General features: G+C 43.9%; 1 protein-coding gene across 2 annotated transcripts in view; it reads right to left on the minus strand.

Annotated features, from left to right (window-relative positions):
* Positions 1 to 17,026, minus strand: part of LOC115089645 (epithelial cell adhesion molecule-like) — a 30,119-nt gene that overhangs the window by 11,264 nt on the left and 1,829 nt on the right. Inside the window, exons 2-5 of one of the 2 annotated variants that reach the window (XM_029597778.1) lie at positions 11,306 to 11,476; positions 8,984 to 9,230; positions 3,210 to 3,281; positions 1,646 to 1,709 (exon numbers count right to left, since the gene is read on the minus strand). In XM_029597778.1, coding sequence (XP_029453638.1) covers positions 1,646 to 1,709; positions 3,210 to 3,281; positions 8,984 to 9,230; positions 11,306 to 11,476 — 554 coding nt within the window. The remainder of the gene's footprint in view (positions 1 to 1,645; positions 1,710 to 3,209; positions 3,282 to 8,983; positions 9,231 to 11,305; positions 11,477 to 17,026) is intronic. The other variant, XM_029597779.1, reaches the window with a different exon arrangement.

Genomic DNA, 17,026 nt, shown 5'->3' on the forward strand with positions numbered 1-17,026 from the left:
TCTGAAGGTGCGGGCTCCAGTACTGTACACAGTATTCCAGGTGAGGTCTCACCAGGGACCTATACAGGAGCAATATCACCTCCCTTTTTCTGCTGACCATTCCTCTCCCTATGCAGCCAAGCTTCTTTCTGGCTTTTGCTGTCACTTTATTCATCTGTTTGGCCACCTTAAGACCATCAGATACAATCACCCCCAGATCCTGCTTTTTTCCTCCATAGAAGAATTTCTCCCTCCATTCTGTACAACTCCCTTGAGTTTTGCAGTCCAAATCCTTGACTCTATTTTTTAGCATTAAATCTTATTTGCCAAACTCTAGAGATCATTTCTCCAGCTTTGCTAGATTCTCTCTCATGTTTTCAACACCTTCCTGGGCATCTACCCTGTTTCAAATGTTGGTATCATCCACAAAAAGACAAACCTTTCCCAAAATCGCTTAGGAAAATGTTGAAAAGGCCCAATCCCTGCTTCTCCATTTAGCACTACCCTTTGTCGCCTCCCACTCCACCAGGTTTTAACGCAGTTAGGCATAGAAGGTAGAAAGGTCTGTGACTGCAAGCCTGAGGCAAGCAAACCCGATAAGAAAAGACTCGTGAAGAGACGGCTGTAAGATTGCCAACTGGCCGGTTTTATTGAAGGGAGTCCTCTGATGGGCAGGACCGTAAAACCAGTGATATAATTGTTGGCAATCCACTGACTGCCAGCATCCCTAGCAGTAGACCTTCTCCAGCAATGCGTGTGGACTCCACTTTCTTCCTCCGTGTACCAGCCTCCTAGCCCCCTAGTTCATTACTCACTCTCCCCAACTTTGCTTTCACCTCCCCTGACTCAGGCCCCCAACGCCACTCTCCTCTCCACCTCCATGCCCCTTTCTCTCTCCTTCCCCCCCCCCCCCCCCCCCCCAGTCAGCCCCCAGCTCCACGAGCTTTCCCTAGCTCCCTGCTCAGCTCCACGCTCTTCAGTTTTTAGTTTTGCTTATTTCATACTTGATTACAAATCTTACCACGGCAAAATGACGCTTTCTCCCGTAGCCCCTGCTCAGCTCCCCAATTCCACTCTTCTCCTCCCCTTCCTGGCCCACAAACTCCATACTTACTCTCTCCCTCCATTCCCCACCCTCAGCTCCAGTATCTCTCCCCTCTTCCTCCTCTCAAAGCAGGGAAATATGTCCCCTCTGGAGCTGACCTTTCAGTGGGGGGCTCCTTATTCCCACACACCCCTCACAGTCTTGGGCAGAAGTCAGGCGGATTCACTCCCAGCTGACCCGGCCTGCAGCGAGGGAAGCAGGACACACGTCCAGGGCTTGGGTCTCAGGCAAGGAGCCACAGCAGTACCCTGCCCCCTAGTGGACACGATGCAGGAAGCTTGTGCACATGCGCATAAGGCAGCCCAGTGCCTGCCCTCACTCTTTAAAAAGGCATCCTGCCTCATTTAAATGTTATGACGCTGAAAAGGAGCTTCAGGGAGATGAGAGTTACTTAAAAATTAAAAGTAATTATTCCACTGGATGCTCAGGAAGTACAGTTGTCAAAAGGATAAAGCTTTTAAAGATGCACAGCAAAGTTTCTTGGCTGCCGAGTGAAGATTAGAAGTTATGGGGAGTGAAGCCGCCACTGGCCTATGAGGATTGTTTCTGTCCAGTACTTACAGTTATTTCTAGGATCTGCGGTGTCTTCAAAGGGAAGCGAGAGACCACCAGAGCAACCAGATACCTGTGGGAATCGGATCATTTCAGTTAAGCAAGTTTTTGCTTTCTGTCTTATCACTTCCCATCATTGGAGCATGCTGATGTTTTACATTGTAATTAGCAAATGACCCCATCCAGACTGCTCACATGAGATGTTACCAGTTTGGGCTTCGTGTGGGATTAATATGCAATTTAACGCAATCCCAGCAAGCACCCCCACCTATGTCTTGTACCTAAACTCTCAACCCTTTTCCTAGTGCTGCCCTCTCTATCTGTCCCAAGCACGCCCAAAATCTGTTAGAGTGATGGCCTTTGCAACCTCCGCTAGTAGGCCATGTCAGGCCTTCCCGCCTTCATTCATGCTTCTTACAAGATCAGTACTTAACTTGACACCCGGGTCCAGCTTTGTAATAATCCCCACAGCCACCACCAAGGTCAGTGAGAACTGCTGTAAAACACATCCAGCCTCCCCGTGCTCAACGGCGTCTGCATGTTAACTGTGGTCCCTCCGTGGAAATCAACCCCAGCCTTTTTGGAAGCCTCATGCAATTGTATCCCTGCTGTTCAGGGTTGCAATCGCCACTCTGAGGGGCCGATGCAATACACTGTGCTCAGCCGAGCGCACTGTATAACCAGCAGTCGGACGCGGGTAGAATAGGCGCTAATCAATCCCCTAATGCAATAAGGGGATTAGCGCATATTCAACGCGCGTCCAACGTGGAGTGAATCTAATAGCGCTCATCACGTGCAAATGCATGTGAAAGAGGCAATTAGGCATTCACTCCCGATGCAAAAAAAAAATGTGCGTCTTGGACGCACATTTAACTGCCATCTATTAACGCCTGCCTGGAGCAGGCGTTAATAGCTGAGCGCATCAAAAAAAGTACAGAAAAGCAGAAAAAAATGCTTTTCTGTACTGCCTCCTATTTATTATCGTTGTGATATTAAGTAGGATGAAAAATAAAAGAAACAAAAAAAGTTAAAAAAAAAAATAGTTGGATTCAGGAAATGGCGCTCGACTGACAAGTGTTTGCTTCCTGCACCCTTGGCGTCTGTTTTCCTTACCGGTGGACGGCCGTCACGAAAATTGACGCCGGGTTTATCGGCGTGGGTTTTCGTGACTCGGCTGTCCGCCGGTAAGGAAAACCGATGCCGAGTTCGATGGCTGTCTGCCAAATCACAAAAACCAATAGGGTTCGCATTAAATATTGCATGGCGCCCTCCTCCTTGGGGTGCATTAGGAGAGTGGGCGCTCACTGTTCAGCGCCCACTTTCTACGCGACTTTATTGCATCGGCCCCTGTGTGGGTTACCCCAACGCGTTCTTAGAAGCAGAGTGCAGTCATTCCCACTGCTGTCGCATGCACGTTACCCTTAGGCTTCTTTATCATCCACACTCTACATAATACGCTCTCTCCTCCCCTGGACCTTTTCCAGCATTACAGAAAGCTCATTCCCAGCAAGCAGAATTCAGATAATTTCAAGAAGAACCGTAAGAGGTGGGAAGTCACCCAGCAGCAACTGACCTCTGCAGCTCCTTCTCTTTTCCTTTCAGAAGTGTGACGTCCGCTTTGAAGCTGAAATGTATTTGAATGAGACTGGAATGCAATCATAATCAGAAAGAGCCTGTGAGTTACAGGTCGTGATCCAGAGCACTCAGTGAGCAAACTTCGGCTTCATACAAACAGAGACCCTTGCTGCAGACTCCCGTTATTTTACTTGTGAGCTTCAGTATACACTGTTGTTTTTATCCCATGACTGAGAACGAGAAATTTTGTTTCCTCGGTTTTACGGGGTTTCCTGGTAGGTCCAAACAGAAGCCAGAATAAGTTAAGTTTAGGAACCAACCTCATGAATCTGACCAGGACAGTCACTGCTGGAAACAGAAAAGAGTCCAAGCAGAATGTAAACGAACATGTTTGAAGAATGACACCAGCATACCAGGTCTGTAGGGAGATTAATGGTCTGGCATGGCAGGTTTAGTTTATTAACTTGTTATTACCGCCTTTTATAAACAATCAAAGCAGTCTGCAAGAAATTTCAACATACTGTAAATAATACAATAAAACTTAATCTAAAACTACATAACATAATCAAAAGATCCAATCAGAGCATCTCTAAAGTAAGAAAAAGCACAAAATAAAATCAACAGCAAACATCAAATAAAGTAAAAATAAGCAGTTAAATAATAACATATCAATCAGCCTCTCTGTTAAGTAAAAGCCCGATTAAAAACTGTCTTTATGAAATCTAGAATAGTTCAGTTCCTTACAAATCTGTACTCAAGGCATTCCATAAAAAAGGACCTTGTTAGCTAAAAGTTACTTGGGTATATTGAAGCCTCATCTTATTAGGACCTGGAAACTCTAGAAGGCAAGATCCTACGGTGCTGGTCAAAGGGCTCTCACAGGATGATCAGGTATTTGTTTTATTTATTTCAAAACTTATATTCTGCAGTTTTCAACAATGTTCTGCAATGCAGATTGCAGTTTAAAAGATCAAACAATGGTTCCACAATTAGACATAACATTACTTTCAAAACAGATAACCTGTCTGCTGCTGCTCTCATTCCGACTTTCATTCCTCAATCGATTCTCAGCCAATGCTCCTCTGAAATGCTTCATGAAACAGGACATCTGTAAGCCCCCTTAGGAAACTTCAGAATATCAATTTCTTATCCAAGGGCAACTGGCCAGAAGATCAGACTGGCACTCAGATCAAGTCTAACACAGTCCTAACGCCAGGAAGGTTTTCCATCTGTCAGGCCGATTCTGTAAAGTGCAGTCGGCCGTGCGCACTATTTAACACGCAGTTGGCCACATGTTTTCGACGTGTGTCTATTACCCCTTATACTATAAGGGGTTTAGCGCGTCAGAAGCATGCGGCCAAACCCCTGGAAACTAACAGCGCTCATCAACATGCAAATGCATGTTGATGAGCGCTGTTAGTCACTCGGGATGCTGAAAGTAAAATGTGCAGCCAATCCGCACGTTTTACGCTCAGAAATTAACGCCTGCCCAAGAGAAGGCACTAATTTATGAGCAGCCCAAAAAAGTGTACAGAAAAGCAGAAAATACTGCTTTTCTGTACAACCTCCGACTTAATATCCTAGCGATACTAAGTCAGAGGAACCAAAAATGTTTAAAAAAAAAATAAAAAAATGTTTAAAGTGCCGGCAGGTCCGGTTAGCAGAACGGGTGCTCAATTTTACCGGCGTCCGTTTTCCTAACCAATGGCTGTCAGAGGGTTCGTAAAACCTACCCTCGTAAAATTGAGCGTCGGTTTCCTGAACTCCTGGGCCAAGGAGGCACCAGGGGCGCGTAATAAAGGGTGAAAGACAAATAGAATTCCAGAAAATGTTACCGATTGCACCGAGCTTGGACACTGAGGAGGAAACGCAGGGGGTTAGGGCCTGGTTTCTGTGGAAAGAGAAGGCATCCACTGGCAGAAAAAGAAGCAGGGGTAACCTGCAGCGTTATTCCAGCTAAACCCAGAAAAGCCATCTCGCTGTCTTCAAAAAGGAAAAAAAACCTTCCTTTATTAGAAATAAGCTCAGCTGAAAAGTCAGCCCTGGGAGGCTTCTACAGAACAGATCAGGACCCCCATGCTTGGCCAACCTGATGATGCACGATAGCTTTGGCAGACACGAAATACGAAATACGAGAATTTTCCCTTAATAACCCTGCAATCCAGAACAGCAGGGGGATCAAAGCCTGAGAAGTGATGCATCGTGGGTTTACTGCTTTAAATCCTTCTTACAAGAGCACTCAACACCTAGGGGCAGATGGATCCAAGCTTTGCTTCCCTGAGGGTGCCTTCAGGGATACATCTGGAGCAAAACCCTCCTACATCTGCCTTTGACCGTTTCTGGGGAACATGCGGGTATTGTAAACCCGGGCAGGAGTGCTCAGCAGCTGCTTTTACTGTGCTCTTCCACAGGCTCGGAGAGGCTGATTAATAAACCATGTGTTAGAACTGTGCACTGAAATTCTTTTCTTGATGCACACATTAAGAAAAAATGTAACCCTTGATGCAGTAAGCTAATGGTATGCTAATGCATCCAGGGTTACAATGTGTGTTAAAAAAGGCTCAGCGTGCATAAAAACAAGATGCTACATAAACCATGATTTATACACCGACAACATGGTTTATATGCACAAATCATTTTCTGTGCTATTTTGTGACCCTAATTCTGTTCCTGGGGATTACAGGGGAAAGAGATTCGAAAATTACAACTTATTGAAAATACGACTGGCCGTTTGGTTTTAGGTAAATCTCGAAGAAGTTCGGCCAGACCTTTGTTGCTGGAACTGCATTAGTTGTTATCCATAGTGGATAGAAGCAGATGCAAGAATTTAGTGTTGGCTTCTAAAATCTTAAATGGCTATAGCTCTCCCTCCTTGAAGGGATCTTTGTTGCCAAAAGAACTTTACGATCTGCAGGAAGGCGGTTTTGGAATCTTCCGCCTGTAAAAAAAATATATTTATTCCCGAATGGGTGCAAGATCATTTTCAAATATAATCCCGAGTTTAGGGAACAGTTTGCCTCTGGAGATAAGAGAAGAACTAAACTTGGCCAAATTTCGGAAGAAATCAAAGACTTGGTTTATGTTGGCAAATAATTAATCTTTGTCTATATATCATTAACATGTGATCCATGTTTGGCAAAAGCTGCACAAAGTAAAGGGTGGTGATAGGTTTATGCTAGGAATGTTGTATGTTTTTATTTTATTTTATTAAGTTTCATTTTATTGATTTATATTTTATGTTCTGAAATTTGTACATCGCTTTGGGCAATATTTTATCTGGAAAGTGATTCATAAGTTCTAATCAATCAATAAATAATTCATGTTGTGCTCCTAAGTTAAATATGATTTATGTGCACAAAAAGGCTTTCAGCACAGAAAACATTTTTTGGGGGCCCATTAATCATATTTTATGCACAGATAATTCCTGACTACAGGTCCCAGCACCAAAACTCCAGCTTCTGCCTACAACCTAATACTCGCCCTGGAAACTTTAAGCCACCTTGGACTAGGAGTTAGCCAGTGCACCTTTCTGCTCTGGGGAGGAAAGAGCTAATTTGCATGAGACTGAACTGTCCCACACACATATTTTTGTGTGCAAAACTCCTTGCTGCAATAGGAGTAATGTTTGTGCACAAAAAATGTGTGCAGAACAGCAGAAGAACATAAGAAATTGCCATGCTGGGTCAGACCAAGGGTCCATCAAGCCCAGCATCCTGTTTCCAACAGAGGCCAAACCAGGCCACAAGAACCTGGCAATTACTCAAACACTAAGAAGATCCCATGCTACTGATGCAATTAATAGCAGTGGCTATTCCCTAAGTAAACTTGATTAATAGCAATTAATGGACTTCTCCTCCAAGAACTTATCCAAACCTTTTTTGAACCCAGCTACACTAACTGCACTAACCACATCCTCTGGCAATGAATTCCAGAGCTTAATTGTGCATTGAGTGGAAAAGAATTTTCTCAATTTGTTTTAAATGTGCTACTTTCTAACTTCATGGAGTGCTCCCTAGTCCTTCTATTATCAGAAAGAGTAAATAACCGATTCACATCTACCCGTTCTAGACCCGTTCTCATGATCTTAAAGACCTCTATCATATCCCCCCCCTCAGCTGTCTCTTCTCCAAGCTGAACAGCCCTAACCTCTTCAGCCTTTCCTCATAGGGGAGCTGTTCCATCCCCTTTATCATTTTGGTTGCCCTTCTCTGTACCTTCTCCATCGCAACTATATTTTTTTGAGATGTGGTGACCAGAATTGCACACAGTATTCAAGATGTGGTCTCACCATGGAGCGATACAGAGACATTATGACATTTTCCATTTTATTAACTATGCCCTTCCTAATAATTCCTAATAATTCCTAACATTCTGTTTGCTTTTTTGACTGCTGTGGCACACTGAGCTGACGATTTTAAAGTATTATCCACTATGATGCCTAGATCCCTTTCCTGGGTGGTAGCTCCTAATATGGAACCTAACATCGTGTAACTACAGCAAGGGTTATTTTTCCCTATATGCATCACCTTGCACTTGTGCACATTAAATTTCATCTGCCATTTGGATGCCCAATCTTCCAATCTCGCAAGGTCCTCCTGCAATTTATCATAATCCGCTTGTGATTTAACTACTCTGAATAATTTTGTGTCATCTGCAAATTTGGTCAACTCACTTGTCGTTCCCCTTTTCAATCATTTATAAATATTAAAAAGCACCGGTCCAAGTACAGAACCTGAGGCACTTCACTGTTTTCCTCTCTCTACTGAGAAAATTGATCATTTAATCCTACTCTCTGTTTCCTGTCTTTTAACCAGTTTGTAATCCACGAAAGGACATTGCCTGCTATCCCATGACTTTTTAGTTTTCTTAGAAGCCTCTCATATGGAACTTTGTCACTTTCTGAAAATCCAAATATACTACGTCTACCAGCTCACCTTTATCCACTTGTTATTTAAAAAAAAAAAAAAATGTAGCAGATTTGTGAGGCAAGACCTTCCCTTGGGTTAAATGCAAGCTGGCTGTGCCCCATTAAACCATGTCTGTCTATATGCTCCGTGAAAAATAGTTTCCACGATTTTTCCCGGCACTGAAGTCAGGCTCACTCAGAGACCTGAGACGCTAAGAAAGACATGAAACTGTGAGTGGGATCAGCAGAGTTGCTGCAATGTTGGTTATTGCATGTTTTCATGTCAGTTGAGGAGTATTGGATTGTAAGTTAGAAGCAGGGGAGCCTGAACCTCTGTAAGTGGGTGGCTGGAATCCTCTTCAGGAAGGGTCTCTGCACCTAGGCAGGGAAACCTGTGGGGGTGTTTTTTTTGGGGGGGGATACCCTGGTGAAGATGCTGGGAGGGCCAGCTGGTAGAAAGACCAGGAAGGGTATCTGTATCCAGGTAGGGCAAGTGGTATCTGCCTGTGCCTGTGTTGAATCACTGTCATACGTGAACCCGTGTGCTGTGGAGCTGCCACTACCAGCTGGACCAAGCCAGCATCTCTGGGGCTGCAAAAGTGCGGCATATAGGAAGTAAAACACCTCTCAAATCGGGGAGCACTGAGACCTAAAACCGTGAGTAAGCAGGCTCTGCCTGCCGTGCTGTCGCCACCTACAAAACGAAGTTGTTAGACCCTTCTTGTCTGCACTCTCCTTTGTTGCACACCGGCACCGAACCCACGGCCTCAGGGGCAGGGACGGGAGAGGAACCCAAAACGTGCAACGGTATCGCGAAGGACCCACGGAACAGTCCCGAACTGGCGGCTGGGAACAGCTGTACTCACTGCACCCGGACTGCGCGATCACATTTCGGGTCGTCTCCCGTCTTGTCGGTGACCCTGATGCCAGCGCTGTCCACACACCAGCACAGGTTAGAGTCTTCGTCGCACTGCTTGGCTTTAAAGGTGCCGTTCGCCTCGCACTCGGGGTCGTAGACGTTATCCACCTCCAGCCTGCCTCTCCCGGGGCGGCTCTGCCCGCCTCTGCTCTTGTGAAGCATCTCCAGGTGCATCAGACGACATTTAGGTGTCACTAGAAATAGATAATTGTCATTTTTATACGACATCTTGCGCAGCAGAATAATGTCAAAATGTTTAACACTTTAAAGCCAACGTTATTTCCAGCCTGTAAGACCTGGAGGAGAGAAGCACAGGATAAAGACTTTCAAATGCCTCAGAAAAGTATAAAGAGTGCAGGAAAGAAGCATTTTATATGTTGGTAGAAAAGGATTTCTTGAACAAGGGCTCGTGATACGAGGCTAGAGGGGGCCAGACTGAGGAGTAACCTAAGGAAGCCTTTATCCACAGTAGGAGCGGCAGGGTTCAGGGTCAGGGAATGGGGTCAAAGTTATAGGACAAACGCGGAGAAGCCTCAATGATGGAAGCGGATTCTCTGCAGGTTGTGTTCCCTAATTTTTGGACCAACAGATGTGAAGGGACATGTGAGAGACCAAAAACCCATGTGGCCTTGAATCTGGATAATCCTTTCTATTCTGTCCTGACGTTTGTATCCTGCCTAATCAATCTTTAGCCCTAAGCGGCTTACAGCGGTAAAAGCAAAGCTGCATATTATGAAATGCATTTCATAAAAGGAATACTTACAGACTTATACAGATACAAATTGAGAAATGCAATGCTCGGGATGCACATTTTAATCTGCTAAATGGGTTTAGCCTTCTCCCTCTATCAACTATCACAATCTGCAAAGAATCCTTTTCTCCAGGGCCAACCTGGCTGCTGGAGCTTCTTCACTGTTTAATGGTAGAAAAGTCAGAGAATCCGTGACGTCTGAAGTAGTTCAGTACATGGGTGAAACAGGAAGCTGAACTGGACCTAGAGGGGCTTTATTTGCCTGCAGTCTTAGTGGTGGGAACTGACAAATGCTGAGTCCGTTTGGCACAAACTGCGTCAGCAACAAGGGATAGGGAAATGCTACCATGACTGCCACAGTTTGCTCTGTTGCCCTGGCATTCATGGAGACGGGCAACACACTGGCATCCTGGAAATTTGTTTCAATGAGTCTTGCACCTCAACGGCACAGAGCAGCCATGCCAGCTGGCTTGGCATCTGCGCAGGGCCGGGTCAAGGCCAACTGATGCCCCGTGCGCAGCCCAACAATGGTCGCCTCCTCGGCCCTTCTATTGCTTAACCGACAAGACATTAAGACTCAGGAAGTGCTGAAGGTGAAATAAGAGATTAAAAATTCAGCTTTCTTCCGGGCCATCCCTCAGGCCAGATCCCACAACTATATTAAATCTAAACTTTTTTTTTTTAATTGCATTTATTTAACACTAATTAGCAGTAAGCAATATAAGCAAATTATTTACAACTGGGGGAGGGGGGCAACAGAAAAAATGTAAATTTTCAACCTTCTGTGGTGCCCCCTTTCCTTGGTATCCTATGCATGTGCTTATTTTGCTTAATGATTAATCCAGGGCTGCCTGTGCTAACCACTCTGAGGTCTATATCCAAAAGCCATTTAGACAGGTAACTTAAAAGTCTAAATGGTAAAGCTGGCATATACAGCCACTTATCCAGCTAAATTTGTTAGTTAGCCCGATAAAGTTATCCGACTAACTAGCCAAGCTGCACAGCAGCTGAAAATGGAGCCCTCTGTTACTAGATCTCTGCTGAGATGCCATCTTGTCCAGGTGCTTTCCCTCATGCTATCTGGTTTATTGCTACTCCCAGAAGTCAATGCTGCACAGAAGCTCTTTTTATAAACTGAAAAGTGAAAGAAAAGATCAAAGGTTTCTGTACAACTGGAGAGAGAGAGAGAGACGTGGCCCATGCTAAAAAGGCCTAAAGCACTGCAAATGTTACTACAAGAAAATTATATTTCCCATAATGAAAAAAGCTATGCAAATTATATATACACTATGTGGTCATGGACTACTCTCAGGACCAGCAAGGAAAGAGCAAAATTCCTGAAAGAAAAATTGCAAATCTCTTAATTATTGCAACTTTGAAATATATTTTTTACCCAAGGCTTAGATTTCCCTCAGAAAATATTCAGCAAAGATTAACCGTGCTGGTTGCAAGTTCCATTTTTTTTCAGGACTGGGGCTTCAGAGAGTCAGACCATGAACGGACGGGCAAGGGTCTTACACTGTTTGCAGTTCACGGTGAGGTTGTCGTAGCCACGAAAGACAGCTTCACAGGTCCCACAGCGGTTCAGGTGGCAGGTCACATACTCGTTGTACTGGCAGGAGGCGTCTTCACACACTTCATCAAACTCGCAGTTCTCGTGAGCAGGGAAGGCATCCGGGCACTCATCGTCTAAGGGAGATATTACTCGTTTACTTGGGAATAAATGGAATTTGTAAGTCAAGCAAGCTGACCTCACTGAAGGCTATTGAAGTACAAGCAGGCAAAAGCTATGGGAGGGAGGCCCAGCCGAAGTTACTCAGCTCTTCCCTCGGCATCTGTGGCGAAACGGGAGTTTTACCTGTTAATGTTATTATTGTCTGTCATGTACAGCTCCTTGGTGTTTTGTGCTCTCTGCTGACGATTTTCAGCCGGGCAGCAGGTGGCAGCTTAACAATGAAGTGCTCCGTCCATAGTCACCAGCAGCTGGAGGCAGCTGGGTTAATATCGGAAAGGCCGATGCAACAAGGTAAGTCCTAACGATGCAGGAAGGAGTTCACGCTCACCAAACGCACGCTAAAAAATGTGCGGTCAGCTTAGCGCCCCCGGCATGGAACTTCCATATGGGCTGATACAGTGCAGTGCGCTCCGGCTGAGCGCACTGTTAGTCCGGGTTTGGACGCGCGTTTTTGACGCGCCATCTTTACCCCTTATACATAGCGATATTAAGTCAGAGGCCCCAAAATTTAAAAAAAATTTAAAATTTAAAAAAAAAATGTAAAATCGGCCCGCGGGTCGGAAGACGGATGCTCAATTATGCCAGCATCCATTTTCCGAACCCAAAGCTGTCAGCGGGTCTGAGAACCAATGCCAGCAAAATTGAGCATCGGCTGTCAAACCCGCTGACAGCTGCCGCTCCTGTCAAAAAGGAGGCGCTAGGGACGCCCGCTCTCCCGCGACTTTTACTGAATCGGCCCAATGCGTTAGCATACAATTTGTGCAGGATAAATCATACTTTATGTGTAAAAAACATGATTTGTACACATAGATCATGTATGCTGTGTGCTAAGCCTTTTCTTTGTGCAATTTTCTGGTTTGTGTGCATTAACGCCCAATGCGTTAGCATACAATTAATTTACAGCATTGGGAGTTAAACAAAATATTAGCTTGTGCATTATTTTATTTAGATTCTGCTTTTCAGACACTTTTCAGAATGGATTACATTCAGATACTATAGGTATTTCCTTTTCCTCAATGGGCTCACAATCTGAGTTTGTACCTGAGGTAATGGAGGATGAAGTGACTTGCCCAAGGTCACAAAAAGCAACAGCAGGACTTGAATGCTGGTTTCCAGTCCACTGCTCTAACCACTAAGCTACTCATCTAGCACACAGCTTTTTGCATCAGCCCCTATTAAAGTTACAGGTGTTCAACTCTGTATACAGGCTGATTTAAAACTATTAGTGTTACTGTGAAAATCCCTTTTTTCCTGTGAATTTGTAATGCAGTTTTTAATCTTTATTTAGTTTATTAGTTCTGTGTTTTGTGACTGATTAGTGACCCAGGTGAGTGCTAAAGGATCCCAGTATTTTTAGTAAATGATCTGAGTATGTTTTTCCGAGAATGCTGTGACCTCAGGTTGTTGTGAGGTCACAGTGTCTCCAGAAACCCTCAGGGTGTAGCTTCAGGATAGGGTACTTATCCAGAAACAAATGGAAACCTAGCTGGCAGGTGTCAAGTTGATAGGATAGGGGCACGTATGCAGGTTCAGGTGAGATCTGTACAGTGCTTGCTGGGATCCTCAAGTGACCAAGGGTTTAACCCGTGGGAGTGGCAGGGTTAGCTCAAGGGTCTTACATGATAGCATTCATGAAAATTCCTATTTTGGGCAACTTTGTTTAAGTAAGAGGGTACCTTCCAAACTGATCCTTAAAAATTCTGAAGTCTGAAAACAAAGCAGCCAGTTTTCCATGTTTTTGGCATAACCTAGACAAGATCCCTCTTTAAATGATCCCAATGGCACATACTTAATCCTATTTCCATTGACAGGGTTCTTTTTTAAATAGCCTTGTGCATGCAATGAACTGCAATTTCCTCTCCCCCTCCCTATGGAAAGCAGTGGTCCCCAAACCTGTCCTGGAGGGCCACCAGCCAGTCGGGTTTTTGGGATATCCACAATGAATATGCATGAGAGAAAATTTGCATGTTATGGAGGCAGTGCATGGAAATTTTCTCTCATGCATATTCATTGAGGATATCCCAAAAACCCAACTGGCTGGTGGCCCTCCAGGACAGGTTTGGGGACCACTGAAAGATTGTTTCTCTTCAGACCAAATAAACTGCAGCACTGCTCTTGAGGGTGTTTGTGCTGAGCGCTAAGTGCAGCATGGGAACCATGAGTTAAGGTCAATTCCTTGGTCTTTTAGCAGGGACTGAGAACCTGTATAATATGTATGGGGGGGAAGGGGAAGAAGGGAGCTTATACTCTGCCATCCGACCCCCTCTAAGGACACAACCATTTCGGAGGATTAAACCTCATGCAAAAAATATCTATTTTACTGCAGTAATTACACTTAAGAAGACCCTGTCATCAGGACACACAAACACACTCATGTACGGGCAAGGTGCAGAATTATAATTTGGTGACTGGATGGAAAATTCCAGAAGCTGAGGGACACTCTCACTGCTAAGAGACATTATTGTCAGGTGTAGTCGAACTCAAATTTTTCTGATGGGTGGGCACTGTGGCCAGTCCTCCCCCATCCCATACCATATGGGTCTTCACAGCAGGGGCTACAAAACCTTTTTTAATTTCTGTAACACCTGTCTCTTCACTGTCTCTGCTGTTTCTCCCTCTCCCTCTGTGGTTTAGGCAATTGTTTTATACAAATGTTAATCCCTCAGGGGCCGATGCAAATCAGTCTGCTCAGCCTAGCGCACAGCTTGCCACGCGGTTGGACGTGCGCTTTGGACGCGCTAGAATGACTCCTGATGCAATAAATGGGATTAGCACATCCAAAACATGCGTCCAAACCAGCGCATTGCTAATAGCGCTCATCACATATAAATGCCATGTACGTAAGGCTATTAGCTATTACCCCCGATGCAAAAAAATCATCGTGTGCCCAATGCACACATTTTAACATGCAAAACTTAACGCCAGCCCAGGAGCTGGCATTAAGTCTTCATGTGCTCCAAGCCACCACAAAAAAAGCCCAAAACACTGCTTTTCAGCAAGCAGCATGAAAAAAAAATCTTGATGTCTGTCAGGATAGGAAAACGGATGCTCAATTAACGAGCGTCCGTTTTCCTAACCTGCAAAATGGATGTTCAATTTACGAGTGTCCGTTTTCCTAACCCGCACACAGCCACATCCCCTGGGCGCTCGATGCCATGGACTAGCTAGGGAAGCACAGTTTATTCCTAGTGCGTCCTTTTTAGCACGGAAGCTCATTTGTCTATTGCATCAAGCGCCCTGGAGAGGGGGATGTGCGCGTTTTGAAAAAACAAGTGCCCAGTCTGGATGCACGTTTTTCGTGCTTGATATTGCATCAGCCCCTCAGGCTGCTGGAGAGCAATTATGTAAAGAGGTTTCCACCCAACCCAGGCATTCCTGACCTCTAAAGGGGCTGAGGGTAGCACAGGGTGAGATATAAATAATCACTTGTCAAAAGTAGACGTCTACACGTCTAGCCCAAGGGCAGTGGAGTTTCCTATTCTATTTAGCCTCCTTAAAGGTGCAGGAGATCATGGACTAGCAGTGATTCCAATGCCAAAATCAATAAGAGGCACGTGAAGCAAACTCACTGGAAACTCCCAGAAAACCTGCTTTACGAAAATTAATCTTAGTGCAACATCAACCACTTTGGTTCATTACTTTTTCTGGTGTATTTAAAACACAACTATCTAATTGTATCCTAATAATATTTTTATTATTTATAATGGTTTTTTTTTGTTTAATTCTAAGGAGGAAAAGGTCTCAGAACCATGGAATGGTAAAAACAAGCACTCACTTTGCTTCAAGTATGGGGCTTAAAACGTCCTATTTATAAATATAGAAAGAACTAAATTTGCACAAATATCCTTCACACATGAGAAAACTCTAACTTGGCGATAGAAAATAGTGACTTAACAAGTCAAGAGCATAATAGAGTCACTTCTCTTAAAGAAAAGCTCCCAAGGCTATCAGAGAACGCCAGCATGCGCACAATTCACCAATGGTTGCCTCAGGGTGTCAAGATTATTAAAGTCTGCAAAAACATAAAATAGCATAAAGATCTTTTCTTTCATTATAGCATGAAGGGTAGGTCAGTTACCGTAACTTGGCTATGATGATTTTCCGGCTTAAAGAAGTGAACATAGGTATACAACCGTCTCATTCAAATGGCACAACAGCGACGAGACGTGCTTGAGATTTATAAATACTAAACCGACCAATCATTTAAAAACCTTTCAAAGTGATTTCCAGCCAATCAAAAGTCTCTTTGGCGTGAGTAACATGCGCACTACTGCACTGTTTTAAACACTAATATCCAATATTCGCTTTGAGACCATTGGGTTCCATAGATTTGTAGATTGAAGATCCACTTCTGTTTCCTTTGGCTCAGTAAGAGACCATGATTACCGCCTTGGGGACGTGGTGGAATGTGATCTGTTACCAAACATTGCAAAGAGTCAAAATAAAACTGTTGATACAGTGTGTTCTTTGCTATTCTCCTTTGTTTTACAAAATAGCTAAAATCATCAGGACAGATTTGTCAGTGCTTTCACTATTACCATGTTTTAAGAATCGAGATTTGCATATTCAAAGGATAAAAATGCTACCCATTGTTAAAAAAGAAGATATAGCAGACAGGAGAAAAGCTTTTGGGACACTTAAAATGTGCAAAAAGGTGATAGGCGAGGGTCCAACCATCAAAGATGAAAGAGCAATGAGAAGAGGAAGGCCATAAAAGGTTCAAGCAAATCCCATTAAGTTCAAAGTTTTATTATATTCAAGGCAAGCGAAACGTTCAGATTGACAACATTCATATCAATGATTTCACGGGGGCACAATTTGGACATTTCTCTTGCCTTGAATATAATAAAACTTTGAACTTTATGGACATTGCTTGAACACTTTAAATGTGGACATGGTTCTTTTTGTGTCAACTTGTTTTGAAAGAAAGTATATGAGAATCCGACTAACAATCAAATATGGTTTTTTTGTGTTATTTCACTTCTGGTGCAGCTGCATTTGTTGTTTATATATGGTCTCCCTGCATGAAAATACATGTGGGGAAGACTATTAAGGCACTACATACACATTAGCTGGATATCAAATGTTTGCATCTAAACAAGTTGGAACTCATATAGTTTCCCACCAAATTCAATATTAGCCTAGTTTTCCAAGGTGATAGATCACATTCCACTATGTTCCCCGAGGCAATAATTGTGGTCTCTTACTGAACCAGAGGGAACAATCTAAGGAGCCTAATGGTCTCAATGTGAATATTGATTGGAATCAGTTCCTTCAGTTGTGTATTCGAGATAAGAAGTGAGCTTTCATGTTTTGCTTGTGATTATTTTTTATGAAATCACCATTGTACATCTTTTTATTGGATATTAGTGTTTAAAACAATGGACTGTTGCGCACGTCACTCTAGCCAAAGAGGCTTTGGATTGGCTGGAAATTATTTTGAAACATTTTCAAATAATTGGTCGGCTTAATAGCTGTAGGTCTCGAGCACTTCTCGGCACCAT

Source organism: Rhinatrema bivittatum, chromosome 4, assembly GCF_901001135.1.
Source record: "Rhinatrema bivittatum chromosome 4, aRhiBiv1.1, whole genome shotgun sequence".
Taxonomy (NCBI): domain Eukaryota; kingdom Metazoa; phylum Chordata; class Amphibia; order Gymnophiona; family Rhinatrematidae; genus Rhinatrema; species Rhinatrema bivittatum.